The sequence below is a fragment of the Triturus cristatus genome, chromosome 4_2 (assembly GCF_964204655.1).
Source record: "Triturus cristatus chromosome 4_2, aTriCri1.1, whole genome shotgun sequence".
Classification (NCBI taxonomy): Eukaryota; Metazoa; Chordata; class Amphibia; order Caudata; family Salamandridae; genus Triturus; species Triturus cristatus.
The window spans coordinates 417,459,104-417,481,475 of record NC_140586.1 but is presented as its reverse complement, the minus strand read 5'-3'; the positions used below and the strand labels follow the sequence as shown (position 1 = coordinate 417,481,475).

Sequence of the window (22,372 nt, the reverse complement as noted above, 5' to 3'; positions counted from 1 at the left end):
CAAGTCACTCAGTAGGGAGGAGTGTGGGCTGGCAAATCACTGTTTAGAGTATGCACGTATTTTATGGCCAGCCGTTTTGCGAAGGCCAGCCACAGATGCACACTTTAAACAGCTCTAACCCATCTGTCTTAAGACAGCTTAGCTAGAGCAAGAGCAAGTGCAGGTCTTCAGAGTGCTGTGGAGCACCGAGTGAGGCCGCTCCCTCCAATCAGTCTTTATCGAGAAATCTGTGCTAACATGAATCTCCCAACCGAGAAGACATCAAGAGTAAAAAGAAGTAAATCTCCACCAAAATGAGCCCTTTCTCTTAACTATATGAGGCAAGTGATTATTTGTTAGGTGGAGATGTCCTCATATTCCACAGCATCAAGAACACGTTACTAAAATTGGTGGGAAACATGCTGGGGGACCTTTTGGTGAGCTGAACATCATCCTGGCAAAAGGCAGGCGGGGGCCCAGCGGTGAGCGCTGCTGCTATCGGAGCGTCCGTGGAATACAGAGGAACCGCTCAGTCGTTGGAGACTCAGAGGTGAGCTGGGCCCTGCGAATGTAGGGGAGCGGCCTGGGGGAACCGGCTGGCTCGAGAGGGGCGTGGCCATCAGCGACCTCCGCATAGGAGCGAGCTCCAGGAAAACAATCTCACTGCCCGGCAGCCCACTGATTATGTGGAGTGGGCTCTGGGAGGAATATACGCCAACAGACAGATTAATACCTAATGGTGCTCACCGGGACCGGACATTAGACCCCCGAAGAGCAAGTGCACCGATCTTGATGAGGGGATTCAGGGCCCGCACCTGCAGTGGACTGGATTGACTTAAATAGCAGAGGGACCCCCAATAAGCAGCCCAGGCGGAGTGCGTGCGGTGGGCCGGAGAGAGACAAAGGTCCTTAGATCACTGGGGTCAGGATTGGAGGAGTGGTGGTATCTGGTGGGGCCCTATGGTGGAACCTTGCGCGGCAATTGTGCCAAGTGGATGCAGGGGGGCGGGACCCCCGTCTACAGCGTACAGGAGTAGGGATTGACACCGGTGGGACTCTGTCTGGCGCATACAAAGCCTGGGACACCAGCACACCGGGGGAAGTGGCAAGGCCCCAGAGGAGTGCAGGAGGGAGCGCGGGGTGGGGCAGAGCATTGCGAAAGGCCACTCATGGGGTGTATTGCCTGCTGTGACCGGACGACTGACGAGGGCTCAACTGAGTGGGACCTCATCTTGGACACGTGCAGGAGCATCATTGCTCCCTTCGCCCGAGGCCTCTACGGATTCGGCGTAAGGGGAAGCCTACAACAGAGATGACCTGTAAATAGGTTGGAAGGCCCTAGAGGAGACGCCACAGGCATACGAAGACATCGGGGACAGTCACCAAATGTAGGGGCCAGAGCACTGAGACTACAGGATGCAGAGGCACCCACACCGATGAAGAGGCGGATCCAATGGACTCTGTAAAAGATGGATTCTCTACAAAACCAAAACCGAGCGGAACAAAGTCATCTGAGCAGTGGTGGAGCTTAGTCAAGCGAGATCTAGTCCCGGATCGGCAAGGAGTGATCGGGAGGACGGAAGATCCTGAGAGCTCTCCAATATGGAGTGCGGCGGAGGAGTCAGACACGGAGCTGCCTGTTGTAACACCTCATATTGCAGATGAGTTGGGATGACTTTGCTGATCTAGGGCTCAGAGGATACAATTGTTGGCGAAGTATATCCTTTTATAGGTCATTGCAGACACAAACATATTGAATATCCTGAAGGTGGGGAGGTTTCAGTGAAGAATATTGGGCATTCAAGAGTTGAGGGGCTGGGGACAGCCAAATGCTTTAAGTTAGAGGGAGCCTGGGTGGAAGGGGCTCTGGGGTTTGACGACTGCCACTGCACCCCTATACACAATTTTGTTGCAAAGTTTGGATGGGAGGGGGGTCACTTCTACCTGTCCGGGGGTAGGGGAGTTGGGTAGTTTTCTTGTTGTGGGAATGTTCATTTGGGACCAGGCGTGACCGGATAAACTGTTTGGATAGATTTGATGCAATACCATTTCCATGGGATCCAATTTAGACTATAAATGTATCTCCTGGAATATCCGGGAGATGCACTCCATGACGAAGAGGCAAAAGGTGCATGAACCTTTGGTACATAGAGGGGCACAAATTGCGTTATTCCAAGAGACCCATATTAGTGCAAGTGAGGGAACTGCTTTGAAACGTCGCTGGCGGGGGCAATTGTTTAACACACGATATTCGGCTTTTGCCAGAGGGGTGTTGGTGTGGGTACGAGCTGGAGTCCCCTTCCAGTGTACCAGGGAATCTATAGATCTGGAAGGGAGATATACAGTGGAACTGGGTAAATTGGACGTGAGGGATGTCACACTTGGGAGTATATATGCTTCGAATGTGGATCAGGCTACATTTTTAGCAGACCTTTCCAGATCACTGGCACAGGTGCTGACTGGATCGGTGCTCTTGGGGGGGATTTCAACAGTGTCAAAAATGTGGGGCTTGGCCGATCACATCCCCCGCTCCATTATTCCCCTGCTCATAGAACGGCGAGGGCGCGTAGGGACTGGCAACAACAATGGGGATTGGTAGATTCTTGGAGGGTGCAGCGCCCAGGAGAACCGGACTATTCTTTCTTCTCTCCCATGCATGACCTTCATGACCGCTTAGACACTGTTTTATGCACGCTGGATGTGCATGGGTGCGTAAGGAACAGCAAGTATTTGACACATACGGTTTCAGACCATAACCCCTTGCTAGTCTGTCTTGGATGGTCTAGGATTAAAACGGGGATTCCTACTTGGCGACTTAGACCGGAGAGCTTGGAAGATCAGGTTTACCAGGCTGAGACTCGCACAGCTATCGAACAATATTTAGCAGAGAAAGCAGGGTCGGCCTCGACACTCACAACGGAGTGGGATGCGTTTAAAGTGGTGCTCCGGGGTAGATGTATTGCGGCAGTGGTAGGGGTAAGGAGAACTCTTTTGCAAGACACGCTACAGGCAGAACAAAAGCTACGTCGCATTGAACGCGACAGACCTGAGAATGTAGCAGTGCAGAGGGAACTTCTAGAGGCCAGGGAGGAGGTGGCGGGACATGTAGAAAGGCTGCGCTGTTTTGATTATAAGAATTATTTGGCGAGGGCGCATTCCGAGAGAGACAAGTCTGGTGCCCTACTGGCTTGGCTGGCCAATCCAGCTAAGAGGGGTCTGTTGTCCTGGAAATGTGTGGGGAACCAAGGGGAAGTATGGTACCACCAGCAGGATATTAACAAGCATTTCTGCGACTATTATTCTGATCTTTATAGGAGTAAAACATTTCACACAGCTGCAGATCTTGCCGCGTTTCTTGAGGATATTGAATTACCTTCGCTCGATGCGGAGGCAGCGGAGGCCTTGGGAAAGGAGATAGAAGTTAGCGAGGTTAGGAGTGCTATTGAGACTAAGGCCAGGAACAAGGTGCCGGGCATGGATGGGTTCCCTATTGAATTCTATGCGACATATATAGACCTGATGGGACCCCGATTGGTACCCTTATACAACCAGGCAAAACAGGAGGGGAACTTCCGGTAACCACTAGGGAGGCGCTGATTGTCCCCTTATTGAAGCCAGGGAAGTAGGCATGGGACAACTCGGCTTATCGACCTTTGTCGATGCTCAACCTTGATTATAAAATCCTAAGTAGAGTATTGGCCACTCGCCTTTTACCGCATATGACGGGTCTCATACATAAGGACCAGCCCAGCTTCATACCGACATGCAATACGGCAATGAATGTACAAAGATTAATTTGAGCAATGGGAACAAATTTGTATTGTAGAGAGGAGGCTACTATACTAACAATCAACATCGAGAAGGCTTTCGATAGTCTTGAATGGCAACACTTATTTAGTGTGATGTGAATCTTTGGGTTAGAGCAGGAGTTTGTAGCATGGACTGCTCTGTTATATGGGTACTCCACAGCTCGAGTCTGGACAGGAAAACTTATATCAGATATGTGGTGGAAAGGGGAACAAGACAGGGGTGCCCGCTGTCACCCTTATTGTTTGCGATGGCTATGGAGCCGCTAGCACCCAAAGCTAGGACTGGAAATAGGTACAGCGGGCTAAATGTAGAAGGGAGTGTTCACCACATAATCCTATATGCAGATGATCTGATCTTGTTCCTTAGCAATACAGGAACAGATCTTGAGGGGGCCAAGGACCTGCTGTTGGCCTTGGAGAGAGTAGTAGGTCTCAAGGTGAAGTGGAATAAGTCCTGTCTATTTCCCATCATGCAGGGCCGGGGAAAACCGCAAACAGTGGAGGGAATTGAATGGGAGGAGAGATGTATCCCATATCTTGGGGTGCGAATATACCATGACAGAGCAGATCTATTAGAGGGGAATGTGGGGAAGGTCATACGGGGGGACAAAGGCCAGCTTTGACTTTTGGGGCACACGCCCCTTGTCGTTAATGGGTAGGGCTTTCCTGCTAAAGATGGTGACTCTCCCGTGGCTCTTATGTGTTTGGGGTGTTACCAGTGTGTATCCCTGTGGAGAAGTTTCGGCAGCTTCGGACAATGGTGACTGAGTTCTTATGGGGGACAGGGCGGAGGCGAGTGGCCTTAAAAACTCTGATGCGTCCCAGGGCAGAAGGGGGGATAGCGGTGCCGGATTTTGAGTGTTAATATATTGCGGATCAACTGCAGTGGTTGACGAAATGGGTAGCTGGCCAGCTTCGGGGTACAGTGCAGCAGGGTGATGGGTGCCCTGCCCAAGTCCTCCTGGCTAAAGTGGTACTGCATCTACCTGTACCAGAAAGGGATAGGTCAGCGGAACTGTGGGTAGCCCATAAGTATTGGGTTCGCATTTTACAGAGGACTAAAATGAAGTGATACCTTTAAAATATTGTATGGAACTACGGCATGGGGCAGATTGGAGGAGGCTAGAGCTGTGGGAGGAGGCTGGAATACTCACTATGGGGCAGCTATACGAGGATGTCGGGATGTTGCTATTTGATATATTTAGCAAGAAAAACGAGATACCTGGGGGAGACTTTTTGCTCCATGCGGCTCTGACAGCCGCAATTCGCAAACACTGGGGGAGCGGCCTGACTGAACCTCCTTCAAAAGAAGGTTGTCAATATGTGGTGTCGGCAGCAGGAAAATTTAAAGCGACACCTGTCTATATAGAAGGCTGAACAGGGCGACACTCCTACCGCTTCGGGAACTGCAACAGAAGTGGGAGGAGGATTTTGGAGAGCCCATAGAGGACAAAGGGTGGGCTGAACTTACGGAGAGGATTAGTAAGGTTTCCAGAAATGCTAGGTTTCAGCTGGTAAATTTGTACATTTTCCATAGAGCGTACCACACCCCTGGGCGCCTCAAAAAGTACTTTCATATGGTAACGGCGGCTTGGCCCAGATGTGGAGAAATGGGTGCAGAGTTCCTCCACATGTTCTGGAATTGACCAGAGATAGGACATTTCTGCAGGGAGGTGACAGAGTTGTTAGCAGAAATCACTGAAAAAGAGGTGCACTAGATTCTAGGATACTGCTTACTTCACATATTTCCACACATTGCCCTGAATAAAGTCGCTAGTAAGTTTCAGGACTTGGGACTGATACTAGCGAAGTGGGATATCACGAGTCATTGGAAGGCTAGGGGGGTCCTAACATAGGCAGGTGGAGAAAGGGGTTTGAGCCAAGGGCGGGTAGCGAGGGTACGGCACGGCTGAGAGATGCTAGGCGCAATGTGAGTGAGAAGACGCTGGATGCACCGAGAGCTTCGGAAGCTTTGACGCTCCACCTTACACAGCTATATGACATCACAGATGAGAGTAACAGGGATGCCCTATAGGCGGACGATTTTTAGGCTCTACTGGGGGACTGCACGGCAGCAGACGGGTGGGCAGGGGTGTGCTCCTCTATCGGTGATGGATTGGATGCCCTGGATACTACAAAAACAGAATGGTAATTCTCAGAGAGTAGCTATGGGAAGGTTCCCCGAACATAGGACTCCACGGCACGCCTAGAGGGAGGGCAGAACGGGGAGTTGCTAATAAGTTGTGGGTGGGGGGCTAGTTACTGTTAATAGTGCTACGTATCACTGTGACCTGTGAACTTGGTTGTAAATGAATCTCCTGGAAAACTATTGGTCGACTGTGAGGGTTTCTGCAATAGTGATAAGCTGTATATTCACTAACAGAGGGTTAGAGTTGTTTCACATGCTCATTTCAAAGATCCTATTGTGTTGGTATGTATAACGTAAATACTGAATAAAGATTGTTTACAAAAAAAAAAAATCCTGGCAAAAGGCAGAAAGACCACTGCATACTACTAAGGTGAACAGGGCGGGGCCAAGTGGGCTAAGCTTCAGGTGATTTTACACATTTGTATACTCAGCCAAGGAAAAACTATGGACTTTGCTCTCCCCAGATAAGGACAAGAAAGAACCCACTCATCACAGTCACTACACATTGCGCTCTCATACATCAACGATGCATTCACGTCCATGAAGCATTTCAGATCGTCTTTCAATGTGGAAGTGCCAAGAAAATACACTTGCTTTGCCTTTGTCAAGCCAGGGAGGTCAGGATTATTTTTCCTGTACAGAAGTGGATCTTCATTTGGAGCACCTGTTAGGTTTACAAATGTAAGTGCTTCCAGTTGAAGATTTATTTCTGTAAAATAGGCATTAGGGCTAGAACGGCTTGCTAAAACTTAATGGGGTGAGGGAGAGGCGCGTGGCTTCCCTTCCCGGGCCCATTTCGGGACCAGGGGACCCCTTCCCCTAGGGCCCGGCCAGAATTCAATGGGGAGGGAGCCATGTTGCCTTCTCCTCTGCCCTATTTTGGCCCAAGGACCCCATTCCCCAGTCGCAGCCAAAATTCAACGGGGGAGGGGGCCATGTGGCCTCCTCCCTAGGCTGATTTCGCCACTAGGCACCCTATCCCCTAAGGCTCGGGCAGGTCTACCTGGGTGCCCTAGCCCCACCCAGGACACCCAGTTGCTTTTATGGGGACTGCATGCAGGGTGCTTCTAAATATGCAGTGCCCTACGTGTGCGAGCAATCTTTCAACTGTTTTCCTGCCCGCATGACAACGGGCAGGAAAACGGGGGACAGCTCCGGTCCCAGCAAGCAGGAGCAGTTTGACAGCTCACGCTTGCTGGGAGTGGAGTTAGTGTCTGCACTTGCTTGGCAGGAGCTGTCAAAGCTCCCGCCAAGTGAAAACAAACAGCTATCTCATAAGGCCAATCCCCATGGCCATACGGTCAGTGCTCTCAGCAAAACTAAATCGGACCTACTGATCAATAAGCTTGAAGCCACTAGTCCTTCCTTGACTGGCAAGATTAGCATTGATGTAGGTCTGGTTGAGGACTGGATTGAGTCCACTCAACATACTGGCTCCGGACTGGCTCCGGAAAGCAGCAGCAAACAGTCTCAGTCTAAAGTGCTTAGTCCTTGGTTCAACCTATCCTTAAAAAAATTGAAACTGGCCTGTAAATGTAAAGAGAGGCTATGGAGGACAAACTACTGTCCATCAGCCAAAGCTGGCTATAAAGCAGAGCTAGGTAACTACTATAAAGAAATTAAAATAGCAAAAAAAAAAATATTTTGAGGCCAGAATTCTAAAGGCAGGCAACCACTCTAGAGAGAACCTTTTCCGCACCAGAAGTCGGTTCCACTGTGAAACCACCCTCTGAGGAATGGTGTGAGACGCTGGCCTCATTCTTCCAAGAAAAAAAATGTGTCTATCCAGGCCAGCCTCCCTCCACCCGTGGTGGACTATGGTATATCAGGGCCGGCCTTAGAGGGGGCCAATACTCAAGAAATTTTCAATGACATTCTACCCTTCACTATGAAAGTATGTTCCTTGAACTCTTTTGACCCCATCTCTTTAGGACTCTTTAAGGGTTTTAAAATGCCTAAAATCTGTCTCTCCATTGGACCCAGCCCCCGCTTCTATTTAAGGTACTAGGAGCGGAGGCCATTAATCCATACATGAATCAGCTATTAAATGCCTCCCTTTCATATGCCACGGTCCCCACTAAATAGAAACAGGGTAATGTAATTCCACTGTTAAAAAAGGCCCAGGCTAATCCCTCTGATCCAGCCAATTATAGGCCGATCTACCTGCTACCGGGCCTTCTCGAAGCTCCTGGAGAAACATGTGAACCAGCAGCTATCATCTTTTCTGGAAAAGAACGACTTGCTTCACCCCAGCCAGCGGGCTTTCACCCTAATCATAGCAAGGAAACCGCTCTGTTAGAAGTGGTGGATTCCATCCGGCTGAGTCAGGAGACAGGCGAGAGGGCGTGGCTGATCTTGTTAGATCTATCTGCCGCCTTCGATACAGTGTAGCACCAGATGCTTCTGACCCGGCTCCACGCGACTGGCATCAGGGGTCTGGCATGGAAATGGCTGGCATCTTTTTTAGAGGGGAGGGGGCAGGAGGTCTGGTGTCATCCCTACTCAGCTTCTACTAGCTCACTGAAGGTTGGGGTCCCACAGGGTTCGGCTTTGAGTCTGACCCTGTTTAACATTTGCCTCACACCATTCGCCGCGATGGTCGAATCATTGGGTGCCAAAATTGTATCCTATGCAGCCGACACACAGCTGTTTACATGGAAGGAAAACGAGCCCTGTCCGGGTACGTTAAGCAGCTCTTGCCTCTCAGCTGTCTTCGGTTGGCTGGCCACGAACCAGTTGAAATGCAATGCTGGTAAGACAGAGTACTCTTTTTCGGCAAGGATGCTGAGACTCCTCTGCAGGTCTTCAGGCCAGTGGACGCTCCCGCCCCTTCGGTGAATAACCTGGTAGTGAAAAATATGGGGTTTAAATTGGATAACCAGCTGCTACTCTGCACCCAAGTCAATGCAGTAGTAGGCACCTGTTTTTCTCCGTTGCGTCTTCTGCGGAAAGTTTTGTTTTTTCGGTCAAGAGCTGCCAGACAACAGGTGATTCAAGCTCTGATCATATCGAGGCTGGACTATGGGAACAGTCTATCTCGGCATGCTTAGCTTTTTGCTGGATAGGCTTCAACTTGTCCAGAAAGCAGCAGCCCGTACCATCTTTGAGCTCCCCCAAAATGTGCATGTATCCCACCTTCTGAGGAGGCTTCATTGGCTGCCTGTAAGAAAAAGAATAATTTTCAAAACTCTACTTGCCACACAGAAAGCCCTATACGGGGCAGGACCAGGTTATCTCAAACGTAGGATATCTTTCTATCCCCCACGTAGAAATCTTCGCTTCCCCAATTTGCTGCTGGCCAATGTCCCCCATTTTAAAAAGAAGGCTCTCTCCTTCCTTGAACCCTTCCACAGGAACAAAATGCCCCTCCATCTGAGAAGCATAGAATCCACACCCTTGTTCCCCCCCCCAAAAAACTGAAAAACTGGCATTTCGCTTGCCCTTAAATCTTTTTCCATGCTGCTACCATTCAGCTTTAGCTCCAGGATACTCCTTGGAGTAGCAGTGCGCTCTACAAGTATCCCCACATAGACATAGACATATGGCCATTAATGGATCCAGGAGGGGGGCCACCAGGGCCCCCTCCTTTAATTAGCATGGGCCAGCCAAGGGGTGGTGGTGGTCCCCATGGCCGTATATAGCCTGGGCTGGAGACCGTGCGGCTCCCCTCCCAGTTTCAAATATCCGTGGCCCCCCAGCATCATTGTGTATTTAGCATTGGGGAGGTGGTGCTCACCGGGGCATATTAAAGCCTAGGGAGTGAGGTCTGCACTGCCCCCCTCCACTATTATTAAAAAGCTCCGGGGAGGTGGTGGTTGCTGGGGCTCAATGAGCCCAATGGAGGGGGGGTCTGCATGGCCCACCTCCCATATTTAAGGCAGGGAAAAAGATCAAAACATTGCTCCTGCCCAGAGGTAGTAGCAGAAGTAGCTGCTTCCTGCAGGCGGGGGCAATGCCGGCTACCACCGCACGCAGGGAACCGACTAGGGTTGCGGGCAGCTTAGAGCCCCATGGCCCCGAATGGGTGCATGTCCCGATAACTGCTTGGGAAGGGGGCCACAAGGCCTGCCTCCCGTTTAATTTAAAAAATGAAACAGCACTGGGATATGCGTCCACAGGGCCTAATAAAGCACAGAGTGAGTCCACGCAGCCCACCCCTTCTGTTTAAAAAAAATTCAGCCCTGGGGGAGGGGTTTCCAGGGTCAAAAAAGGCTTGGGGAGGAAGGCCACATGGCGCCCCTCCCCTTTAATTTATATTTTGGCCCCAGGGGATAGTTCCTAAGGGCCTAATTAGGCTCAGAGAGGGGGCCGTATGCCCCCTCCTTTTATGTAACACTCAGCCCCATGGTAGGGGGTCCCTTGGGCCTAATAAGGCTCGGGAGGGGGCTGCGCGGCCAGGCTCGGTGGACTTGCACAGCGTGGGAGTGGCTGCCAGGGGGGCCTTGTGGCAAACCCACCCCCACCATACACAGCCGTAGGTAGTGTGCAGTGTGGAGTTGGCTGAACGCGAGGATTTGGCCATAGAGTCTGTGTCCAACCTGCCCATGTGGCAAGACTGAAGGCCCTGTACAGTTTAAGGTTAGGTGCTTTTGGAGGGTTGGATGCATGCGGGTGTTTGGCCGGAGGGCCTGGCCACAGCAGAGTGGGGGTGGGGGGGGGGGGGGGTGGTTGTATTTAGGTATGGTAACAAAATATTACTCTACATAAAAAAATTAAAATCCACTGAAAAAAAACAAAGGTTTAAGTAACGTTATAGTTCGGTGAAATGTTCAGTAACAAGGTAACGTTTTAAACTCTAAAAACCACAGACATTCACCCATGCCCTAAGGTAACTATAACTTACGCCCTCGCCATGCACTGCTTATTACCGTACATATTACATCACTCATGACATTTTCTATGACATCATTGATAAGAAACCTGTGCATTTTGGTCCATGAGTCATAGTCTCCTTAGAGCATGAGTTATAGTTATTTGGTCCACACCAGGAAAATAGAGGGCAAGACCAACATTGAACCGAATATTGGCGAGGAAGCATGGCGCCTACATTTTAAGGAGCTATATTCAACCTTGTCAATTGAACTGAGTGAGCCCTCGGCCTGCTGTTCCATCCCTGATCCCCTTTGGAACATACCACCATGCACTCTGGCGGAAGTATTATCAGCCTTGGGCAAGCTACAACTGAATAAAGCGCCAGGATTAGATAGAATTCCGGGGGACTTGAACAAAAACAAACAGGTAGTGTGGGCTCCCTACCTCCAAGTACTTTTTAATGCAATTCTTCAAGGCCTCCCAGCTCCTTCTACGTGGGCTGGGGCAGAGATTATTCCTATCTATAAAAAAGGGTCCCCCACCGAACCGGCCAATTATAGGCCAATTAGCCTTATTGACGTATCCCCCCCAAAAAATTCAAGGGTACTATTGGAAAGATTGCAGGAATGGATTCAAGATCATGACATCTTGACCCCATTGCAAGCAGGCTTCAGAGCCAAAACTTCCACAATAGATCAGCTGTTCAGGCTGCAGTTAATCCACTGGAAGCATGTAGTTTTGGAAGATGGGAGCCTGTACCTAACCTTCGTGGATCTGAGATCAGCATTTGATATGGTGGACTTTAACCAGCTGTGGAGTATTTTGCTGGACATGGGCGTTCCACCCTACCTATGCTGACAGTTTAAACGTCTCCACGAAGGTACATATGCCAGAGTTAGGTATGGTAAAAACGGCCAGTTGACGGTACCGTTCCCCGTTGGCAAGGGGGTGAGGCATGGCTGTGTACGTGCACCGACCCTTTTTTCCCTCTTCTTCAACGGGCTAATTGAAGACCTACTTGCCATTAAGGATATTGACTCTCCGAAATTGGCGCTTCGCAAACTTCCGGCATTAATGTTTGCGGATGACACCCTGCTACTCTCGAAGTCAGCTATGGGACTGCAGCGCGTGTTAAAGGGGTTTAGCCAGTTCTGTAAAAAGAGGAACCTTATGGTTAACATCAATAAAACTAAATACATGGTCTTTAATGCCACTTCCATCATCTGTCCACATCCGATGATGGATGACAGACCCCTTGAGAGGGTCTCCATATTTGACTATTTGGGTCTTACCCTGAACGATAAAATGGGATGGGGTTCCCAAATCAATAGGGCTAATCTAAAGCCAACTCAGGCTACTGGGGGAATCTTAAAAGTCCAGAAGAGTTGCACTTTAAAGACCATAAGTCCACCGTTTGAAATTTATAAAGTGCAAGCCAGGTCAGCCTCCCTTTATGGGGCGGAACTTTGGGGGCACCGCCCATCCAAAGCCCTCTCATTAACTGAAAATAATTGTATCAGACAACTCCTGACTTTACCAAATAACACTCCACTTGTACCGCTAAGGATGGACCTGAATATCCCTCCAATAGCGGATCTTATTTCGTCACGTCCGCTGCTATGGAGCACCCCGGAGTTGGCTGTTATAGGGAGGAACTAAAAGCGGTAATGACATCCTTGGGGGCTGGCAGCATACCCTGGCTATCATTCGTAAGGCAATCTTTTCGTGCTATTGGAAGGGAGAACCTTTGGACCACTCCAGAAGAATCTTGCCCAGCCATTCCTAAAACAATCTTGGCATCTGCATTGAAAGAGCATAATTTGACAACAATTCTGCAGTCAGACAATTCTATGAGTTTAACTTATAGGTTTTTGGATTGTAAGTGCCACTATGAATTCGAGCGGGTGTTGGTTTCCATACAACCTCTAATAGCTAAGAAACTGTTCCTGCAATTCAGGTATGGGACACTACCACTACATGCGATAACAAATAAGTGGACGGGAGTGTCCCGTCGCCTATGCCCTAGATGCCACGTGGAGGAAGAAACAATAGTCCATGTTATGCTCTTCTGCGTGGCATATAAACAGATTAGACTGAAATGGATCATCCAGCTCTGCAGAAACCTGGGCATCAGGAACTTTTGTGAATTTTTTAGAATTCTAAAATCAGACACTGACCCGGTCCATGTGGTCGCAATTTCAAAATTCTTATTTTCCATGTGGTCAATACGTAGGAACTTGCTAAAATTAGATCAGACCACAAGTAACCTTGAGCCTCCTCCCTCTTTGCACTTGTCACTTTAATTAATCTTCCACTTTTAGTGATCTTCATGGTCTCATGGTTTTTATCCATTGTATTGGTATTTTATCCAAATATGTTTATATTTTAATCTATTTTATGATCCTATATTTATTATGAATTTTATATGATGTATGTTTTTTTTTATGTGCTTTTTTGGCTGTAATAGCCGCAATAAAGCTTCCATGAATGAATGAATGATAACTATAACTAGTGAATTTCTGTGTCTGTTAGAGTTTAAAACTAGACCTTGTTACTGATCATTTCAAATAACTATAACGTTACTTTCACCTTTGTATTTTTCAGTGAATACATACACACACACACACACACACACACACACACACACATATATATATATACACACACACATATATATATATATATATATATATATATACACACACCCACACACATATACACACACCCACACACATATATATATACACACCCACACACATATATATAAACATCCACACATATACACACAAATACACACACACACATATATATATATATATACACACACACACCCACACATGTACACACCCACACACATCCACACATATACACACCCACACACATATACATATATATATATATACACACACACACACACACATATATATATATATATATATATATATATATACACACATACACACATATATATACACATATACACACACACACACACATATATATATACACAAACATACACAGACTTACATACACATATACACTTTTTTTTAACCATGCTTTACAAACAAGCATTGGCAAAGCTAATTGCGTAGCCCTTGCATTTTTAAGGCAAGATCCGCTGACTTTGCCAATGTTTTTGTTTGGAAGCAACCTGCAAGACATTCTGGAACAATCCATCTGTCTGACAGCAAATGTTTTTCATGGATCTATGATATCTTGTCTTGCTGCTTAAAAAGGGAGTGAAGGAATATTCAGAGAGTAAGAGATTATTTTTGGGCTGGTATTGATTAGGAACGTATCGAAGACTGAGGGTCATGGCCATACACTGAAAGATAGATGAGGTCAAGCACAGAAGGAAGTAAAAGTGGTAGGGAGTCAGGATTTGTTGTTAGAAGTTTTTGTTGTGTAGTGTACTTGTTTCTAAGACTTATGCTGCTATAGTGATTGACATGAAGGAGGATGAAATATAATAAGTCTTTGTGCCATTACTTCAGTATTCTTGTGATTATTTATTGAAATTTGCTACCCAAATGTTGGAGAAAGTTTGCACTAGATTCAAATCATCAGATACAGTTTAGGCATGGAATAATTGACTATACAACAAATGGATCATCATTAATATAGGAACCATGACGTAAATTTGATGATACACAACAACCACTTAATACGTTCTCATTGGAGTCTAAGACAAAGGCAATTGTAATACCTTTCACATTACACACTAATGAGGAATTCATTCTGTAGTAAACATACAGCAAAATGTGTATATCAGAGTGTGAAATGCACAGCAGGGATCAAATTTGTTTTTTTCTTCAAGCACAGTCAGTCGAAATACTCGGATCTTCTTGCCTTGTTTTAATGTGCTCACGTCTCTATAATGACAGCTACAGTACCAAATGGCAAAGAAGACAGGCCAGAAGTCTTATCCCCTTAATATCCCACTAAAAGTGCCTCCTAAACAGACAGACGTTCTAGGTTTAAGTCGCCAGTGATGCAAATGAGTTATCAGTCGCAACACTGGCAGAAGGACAGCTGTAACATGAAAAACAAATTTTACATTGTGCCATCCGAGGAGCTCTTGGCTCTGGCTTAGGTCATATCTTGATTCATCGTCCTGGCAGACTGCTCAAACCCCAACATTTCAGTCTTCTGATGGCATGCCATATATTCGATTTGTGTCCATGCAAATGGAATAAAATAAAGCCTGTTTTAAAGGTTCAACTAGTACTTAATCCAAAATGACTCGCTCTGTAATTGTAGAAGAATAGTACCTGCAACAATACAACTGTCCATGTAAGTTTGTTATATCCTTGAAAAAATCCACTCTCCGAAATGCGTTCTCCATCATAAATATATACACCCATCAAGCCAAATATGCTTCCAAAACACCCTATAGGATTGAAAGGAAAAAATGCTAAGTACACACTATTTCAGCGAGAAGAAACAATTTAGAGCAAATAACAAAATCAGCAATACTACCGGTATTCAACTAAATACTTTTACTGAGTGGTGACAATATATGAAACATAAGTGGCCCATTGATTTTTTTTATGGCGAACCTCATACCAAACAATACTCTTTACTGATAACCTCTGCTGGCGGTTTATGTTAAATCAAATTAAAACTTTTAAAATACTACATTTCACATGACCCCTTCACAGTCACCTGATCAACCATAGAGACTCAGCCCTATATAACCTTATTGCAGCAACACAGCTTCGCAGCCAGTTTAGTGCATTCCTCGTATTTCGATCTCTGATAGGTTAATGAAAATTCTATACTGTGGGCTTATGTTGCATGTAGCATGCCTCTGCTGTCAAACACCTTCGTTAATGATTGTTAGTTTATAGCAATTAGCTCGCTCTCATTGTGACCACTAAGCATGTTGCAGTCCATGCGCGCTGCCTTACTTGTGGGCATGGCGAGGGCCAAGACAGCGTTTTTCCTCCCACAAGGGTGGCGTTCCACCCTCGCATTTCACTTGTGTGGAGAGGAGAGGGGAAGCGAGGACGCACGACTGATAGTCACGCGGTCCTCTTTCTATTGCAACTAATGGGCAGCTTGCCCACATGCATGCAGAACATTTTTTGCCTTTCCATGCTATTAGGCAAATATCAGACACAATGAGATTCATTTAAGTCTCTCTGCCCTGCGTTTTTCTCACTCCCGGTCTACGCCCTGGTGGCATGGTTTATGCTACAGGGTTGGAAAATGTTGATAGGCTCTACCTAGAGTTATTGCAGGTCCTCCCTCAATATTGTAACTTCTCCTGGTAGCCACCCTATGTGGTTTTGCTTGACCTGCACTTGGGGTTCGTTTTACTTACTCCCTCCCTGGGTTGCTCCCGATTGGAGGCTTGGCCATATCCTCCTCCTGCCCTTTGGTGTTATTCCCCTCCCTGAGGCTCTTATTATTCTGCTGCACAGAAGAGAATGTCTGAGTACTATGCGGAGGGTTATTATGATGACCCTGATGGGTTTTTGGAGCAAGACCCAGTCAACACGCTTAATGCTGGGTCCAGCATCTGTGAACAAGGCCCTGATGGGGGCCATCGAACCACTAAAGCGACCCCTTTGTGGGTACGCTGAGAAGCAAGGTTGGCTGCCAACTCACGATTTGCGCATTGGGGGTGGTCAGTCGACTTCCCAGGCCAAAACCGGCACAAGAACCCCTAAGGGCCCACATGCTGCGTGTTTTAAGAGCTTAGCCAGTTCTTTGGCGAAAGATCATAATTATAGCACTCCACTTACCACCTAGTGCCCGACATGAGGCAAGATGATTCAAGTTCTACTTTGGCCCAGAGTTCAAACCACGGTGACGTACCTGTCCCTAGTAAGCACAAACGTAAGACATGCCACGCTGATGTCAGACTTCAGGCTAAGGTACTTACCTTTGAGCCTGCTAAGATTATCCACCCGAAGTCTACGATATGGCTCCCTTCACCCAAGGTGGCGGATACTGTCCAAACGCATATCAGTCAAGGATGTCAGGGCATGGCTACAATCCGAATGCCCAGACCTGACCTTGCGTGCAAAGTCACTGACAACCCCTAAGGTGGATCCCACCCTCGTTACCTACCTGAAAAAAGAATCAAAAAATCTGAGGAAAGGTATTGATAGTGATTGGCGCAGATGCCAAGATAAACTTCTGGACATATCAGGGCCCCTAACCAAAATTTTAGAGCTAGGTTACCAGTCCAAAGAGTCTGCGACCCCCATTGATCTGCAATTCGTTTGTTGGGCCAAAAGGGCTATTTGCTAACTGGGAAACAGAAACTGTGCCATATCAAGCGAATGGCGCCAGTCCATCCTCCTTAAGCTCGACCCAAAGCTCACCGAGCTCGCATCGTCAGAATCAGGTCCTGTGGTTCAGGGTGTGCTGTTGGAAACCCTTTTCTGAAAGAGCTATTGAAGTTTGTGGCGACTTTCAGTAACTTGGATAAGACTTAGATGTCACTCTAAAAAGTCTTCTGCTCCCTTTTTGGCAGAGCTTGGTGCTTACGAGGGCGAGCAGTCAGCCGTGGTTTTTACCAAGGCCCACATCCAGGTTTCTATCAACAAAGTAGGGGTGGATACCAAGATTTCTCCAACAGTTCCACCTTCGATTTCCCTCACCCACAAGCCACAAGAACAGTTTCTGTAAGGGACGATATGGATGGTCGTAGGGCTTTTCCCAAGAGTCTGTTGCCACAGGTGAGACTAATTCCACTTTTAGAAGGGCTGCTTGGGGGGGCAGGACTAGGTCATTCCTGCCAACTGGTAGAGTATTACACAAGACTCGTGGGTTCTAGAGACCGTTCAGGGTTACAATCTGGAGTTGTACAATACCCGAGGCAGCCCCCCCCCCAATAATGTATTTTACCCAACAAGAGCAAGATTGTATTTCCTCAGATGTCCATGCTCTCCTGCAGAAAGGCACCATAGAGGTGTCTTTTCCATAGTCAAACATGTTTCTCATTTGCACCTTTTTGGTGGAGAAGGATGGAGGCGGGTTTCACTTGGTGTTGAATCATAAGGATTACAATTGTTGGATTGTTTACCTCCATTTCAAGATGGAGGAAATCCATCTCTTAACGGTTATTCTTCAAGAGAGGGATTGGATGGATCAGTTAAATTTAAAGAACAGCTATCTCACCAGTTCCATTTTTCCACCTCGAAGACATTTTCCCCAGATTCTCTAGCAATGTCGTTGTTACCAATACAGGGTCCTCCCCTTGGTCCTTTCCTCTGCCCCTTGGTGCTTTACAAAGCTCTTGAGACCGGTGGTAGAATCCCCGAGAGCCAGAGGGAAAAGTCAAATTATCTACTTAAACAACATCATTATCATAGCCCAATGTCCTCAGTTGGCACTCACACACTTGGAAAGGACGATTCTACTCCTCCACAGCTCAGCTTCATCATAAACACTCAGAAGTCGGTCCTGAATCCCTCAGAATGATTAGAGTTGCTTGGATTTCATGTGGACTCTCTCCTCTCCCAACTAATTCTTCCTCCCCAGAAGGTCTGGGATATCGAGAAAGAATTGAGGTTGACTCTGAACAGGCAGACTTTATTCTTGAGGTTGATAGCTCGCATTGTAGGCCCGTTAGCCTCATCGATCCAGGCCATATTCCTCGGTCCCCTCCACTATCGGGCCCTTCAGAGACTCAACATGCAGCATCTCTGGAAGGGCCTTAATTACTCAGAACAGATTCTGCTTTCGGAGGAGGCGAGGTAGGAAATGTCATGGGGGTTGGACGACATGGAGATCTGGAACAGCAGGGCGTTTTTGGGCCCGACTCTGGTGAAAATAATAGAGTCCAATGCTAGCCAGTGGGGTTGAGGAGGCTAGTTGCTGTCCTGTCTCGACCATGGTTTGTTGGTCCAAAGAGGAGCTGGATAGCAACATCAACTGCTTAGAACTCCTGGTGGGTTCTTTTGCAAATCACAGCCTCTCCCCAGAGAGGTTAGATTGTTGCATACGTCTTGATATGGACAATATCTCAGCAGTCCATTACGTGAGAAGTTGGGCGGGACGAGATTCCCCCCTTCTGGTGGAGATTGCCAATTATATTTGGCAATTTTGTCTGTAACATCGGAGATCGCTGGTGGCAGAGTATCTCCTGGGGCAGAGCAATACCATTGGAGACTGCCAGTCCTGTCACCTTCGGGACTTCAGAGACTCGAGGTTCCATCCACTAGTATTCCATGCGCTTCACCGCTTTTGAGGGTCCCTGTTTGATGGACCTTTTTGCGTCTCACCTCAACTGGCAACTCCAGAGGTTTTTCAGCTGGCGTCTGGACCCGGAAGCGCAAGCCACAGATGCATTTCTCCAGGACTGGGCTCCCTTTCTGTGTTATGTCTTTCCCCCCATTCATGATGATCCCCAGGGTTTTGACTCAGTTGAGAAGCCAGAGAGCGGAGCTGATCTTGGTGACTCGGTTTTGGAGAGCACAAGTGTGGTTTCTGGTAATTCTGGAGATGGCCTGTGCCTGTCTGATTCGGATTCCTTTCCGTTGGAACCTCTTTTTGGATACAGGGGACCTTCTGCATCTGTTGATCCCGTAACAATGCCTCTCTCTAGTGGCATGAAGAGTTTCTGGGACAGACGCGAGTCTCCCGGGATTTTGGCATGAGGCTAATGCTTTCATCGGTCAAGCTTGGTCCTTGAGCAATAACAAGCTGTATGCATCAGCTTGGAGATGCTAGTGTGGCTGGTGCCATGATCGGGGGTGCAGATCCTGTTGGAGTGGATTGTAGTTTTGATATGAATGGCTCTTTCTCCTTTGCCTCTGCAGGCATGGCATATTGGTCTGTCAACTATTTTAGGTCTGCTATTTCTGCTGGTCTATTGCCTGTTGATGCGAAAACGGTGGGCGAATACCCAATAGCGCGTAAATTGTTAACGGGTATCTGTATGGTAAAGACCCCTCTTTCTAAATATACTCATTTTATGGGATGTTACCATAGTCTTGAGATTGTTGGACTCTTGCCCAGTCAATACATATCTATCACAGAAGCTATTGTCGGTCAAATTGGCCATGCTCTTATGTTTATTTTCGTGGGTTTGATGTCCGAACCCTTGATGTGGCAAGGATAATTCTTTCTCCTGAGGGGGTTACCTTCTCGATTTCTCATTGGGCCAAATGTAATTGCAGGTTGGTTTCTTAGCCTATATGTCATGATAATTCTAAGGTTTGCGTGGTGCAGTGTCTGAAGAATTATGAGGTGAGTACCGCTGAGTTTAGTACTGTTATGGGGTGGCCAATTGTTCAATGCCTTGAAGAAGCCTTTTCGCCCAGTGGCATCGGCCACTCTTGCCAGATGGATGCGATGGCTTTTGGGTAAGACCAGTATTGATACCTCAAGAGCTTGGCGCCCACTCCGCTCAAGAGGAAATGGCTTCCAAATATTTTGCTTTGGGTTCTGGTTTTCATGATATTATTAAGGCGCCCAATTGGTCGGCAGAATCTACATTTAAGTCTTTTTTATTATAAACCTATTTTGCCTCTGTAGTGGCGGCTCAACTTTAAATGAGCATAATCGGATCCTCCGGTCCGGACATAGAATAAAAAGATTTGTAGCATTCATGACAAGAATTGTCAATTCTATTAAGGACATGGAGCCAAGGATTTTCCCACCCATTTATATGTCTTTATCTGAATAAAGTTATTTGCAAGTTTATCTCTTTTAGTGGATTGCTGGATAGGAGATGTTTTTTCCCTACCCGATGACATTGTACTAGCCATTTATCGGTTCACAGTAATCTGACATTGTGGAAGTTACCTGGTTGTTCCAGAGTTCATTTTTAAATGAAAGTTTCCAAAGTTTCAGGCGAAGGACATCGGGTCCCGTGAAGCCAGGATCTCTGTGTTGGGGCTGATGGTGAAGTTCTTAGTTGGTTGAACGTCCTGCTGTTACAGGGTCTCCATCCGTTGGTGGATGCTCCTGTCGTTACAGGGTCTCAGACTGTATAACTGTTTTTTCCTGTAATATTTTTAAAAATGTAATTTGATTGGTTGCTGTTTTTTGAAGAGTAAAGAAATAGGAGCGTAATCCTCGCCTCTGTGTCCTCAATAGAATTTACAATTCTTGTCACGCATGCTACAGATCTTTTTCTTGTCCTCACTGATTTTATTTACTGACGTGGCACGTCTTGCGTCGCCTACTTGGCAGGCCCCCTTTGTGGGTGGTCTATTTTAACGAGATGGTAGAGCGTCTGCACAACAGATGCACGCAGAAGGTGGTCCGCTGGCAGGCCAAAGGCAAGCCAGTCTGCGCCTTGCATCGGAACCCCTGACAGTTTGCCCATAGCGCCGACTTTACACATCACCTATATCCAGGCTCAGCTACCGAGCCTCCATGGCCCTGGTGACGTGCTGGGTTGCCCTCCATTTGACTTGGTGTGTTCTCTTAAGGGCATGTGTTGTAGATGTAAGTTTAGTCTCACAGCAGGGTACCAGAGTGTGCGAGACCTGCTGCTGCTGGCTTTAACAATGTCTTGGGCACTGGGCACTTAGTGGAATAGGCTCGGTTTGGGGAACTTATGGTAACTTATACATGTCCCCTTGCTAATTAAAAACAGGATTGCAACCTTGGATTTTATTCAAACATGAAATTTGGATTGCGTGTTTATCACTGAAACTTGGGCGCTTGAACACTCGAGACTGGATCTTGTGGATGCAGTCTCGGTAGGTTACTTTACTGTCACGCAGAACCATTCTAAAAGACCAGGTGGCGGCTTGGTGAGAATAAAAACAAGCAGCTGCAATGCAATAGGTCTCGCATTAGTAAAAGTTTGAGTTTTTGGCGCAGCAAATAATACAACATTAATAGTTCGAATTTTTAGTAATGGAGACCTATAGAGTGCAGTGTATTATGCATTATGAAAATAAAAGCTGATGTGTGAATATGGGCCAAATGAGAATGGTAAAAAGTAAAAAAAACAATGGATGAATAAAAATTTGAAAAATGGATCGTAAAATGCAAGATGGAATGTATAGATGGTGACCCCCACCTCCAGCGCCTTGGGGGCCAGGGTAGGCGCAGCACCTCCAGCGCCTTGGGGGCCAGGGTAGGCGCAGCACCACCACCACCCCAAGCACCTTGGGGGCCAGGGGAGGTGCAGCACCGCCACCCCCTTGAGTGCCAGGGTAGGCACAACACCCCCACCTCTTGCGCAGCACCCCCACCTCCAGCGCCTTGGGGGCCAGGGTAGGCGCAGCACCCCCGCCTGCAGCACCTTGGGGGCCAGGGTAGGTGCAGCACTCCCACTTGCAGCACCTTGGGTGCCAGGGTAGGTGCAGCACCCCCACCTCCTGCGCCTTGGGTGCCAGGGTAGGCGCTGCGGAGCAGTGATGGATGGATTGGGGCGTGCTGGGGGAGCGCCGGTGTCCCTGGGGAGGAAGAGGCTGCAGGAGAAGGGAGTGGGAGGGAGTGCCGGAGGAGGCTGGCTGAGGATGTGGGAGGAGAGCGCATTCCTCGCCTAGACCGGGGAAGAGACAGGGTCCTGCCGAGGCAGACAGACTCACAACGCAGCAGGCTGGCACACACACACACACCATACCTTGCACTCACGATGACTCGTGCTTACACACACACTGACACACACACACGCTGACACTCTCCCACACACATGCTGACA

General features: G+C 47.7%; 1 protein-coding gene across 6 annotated transcripts in view; it reads right to left on the bottom strand.

The window, feature by feature from the left end:
* Positions 1-22,372, bottom strand: part of SLC35A3 (solute carrier family 35 member A3) — a 157,029-nt gene that overhangs the window by 25,209 nt on the left and 109,448 nt on the right. For all 6 annotated transcript variants that reach the window (XM_085601885.1, XM_085601882.1, XM_085601883.1 and 3 more), the window contains exon 6: positions 15,021-15,139. In XM_085601885.1, the coding sequence (XP_085458011.1) occupies positions 15,021-15,139 (119 nt within the window). The remainder of the gene's footprint in view (positions 1-15,020; positions 15,140-22,372) is intronic.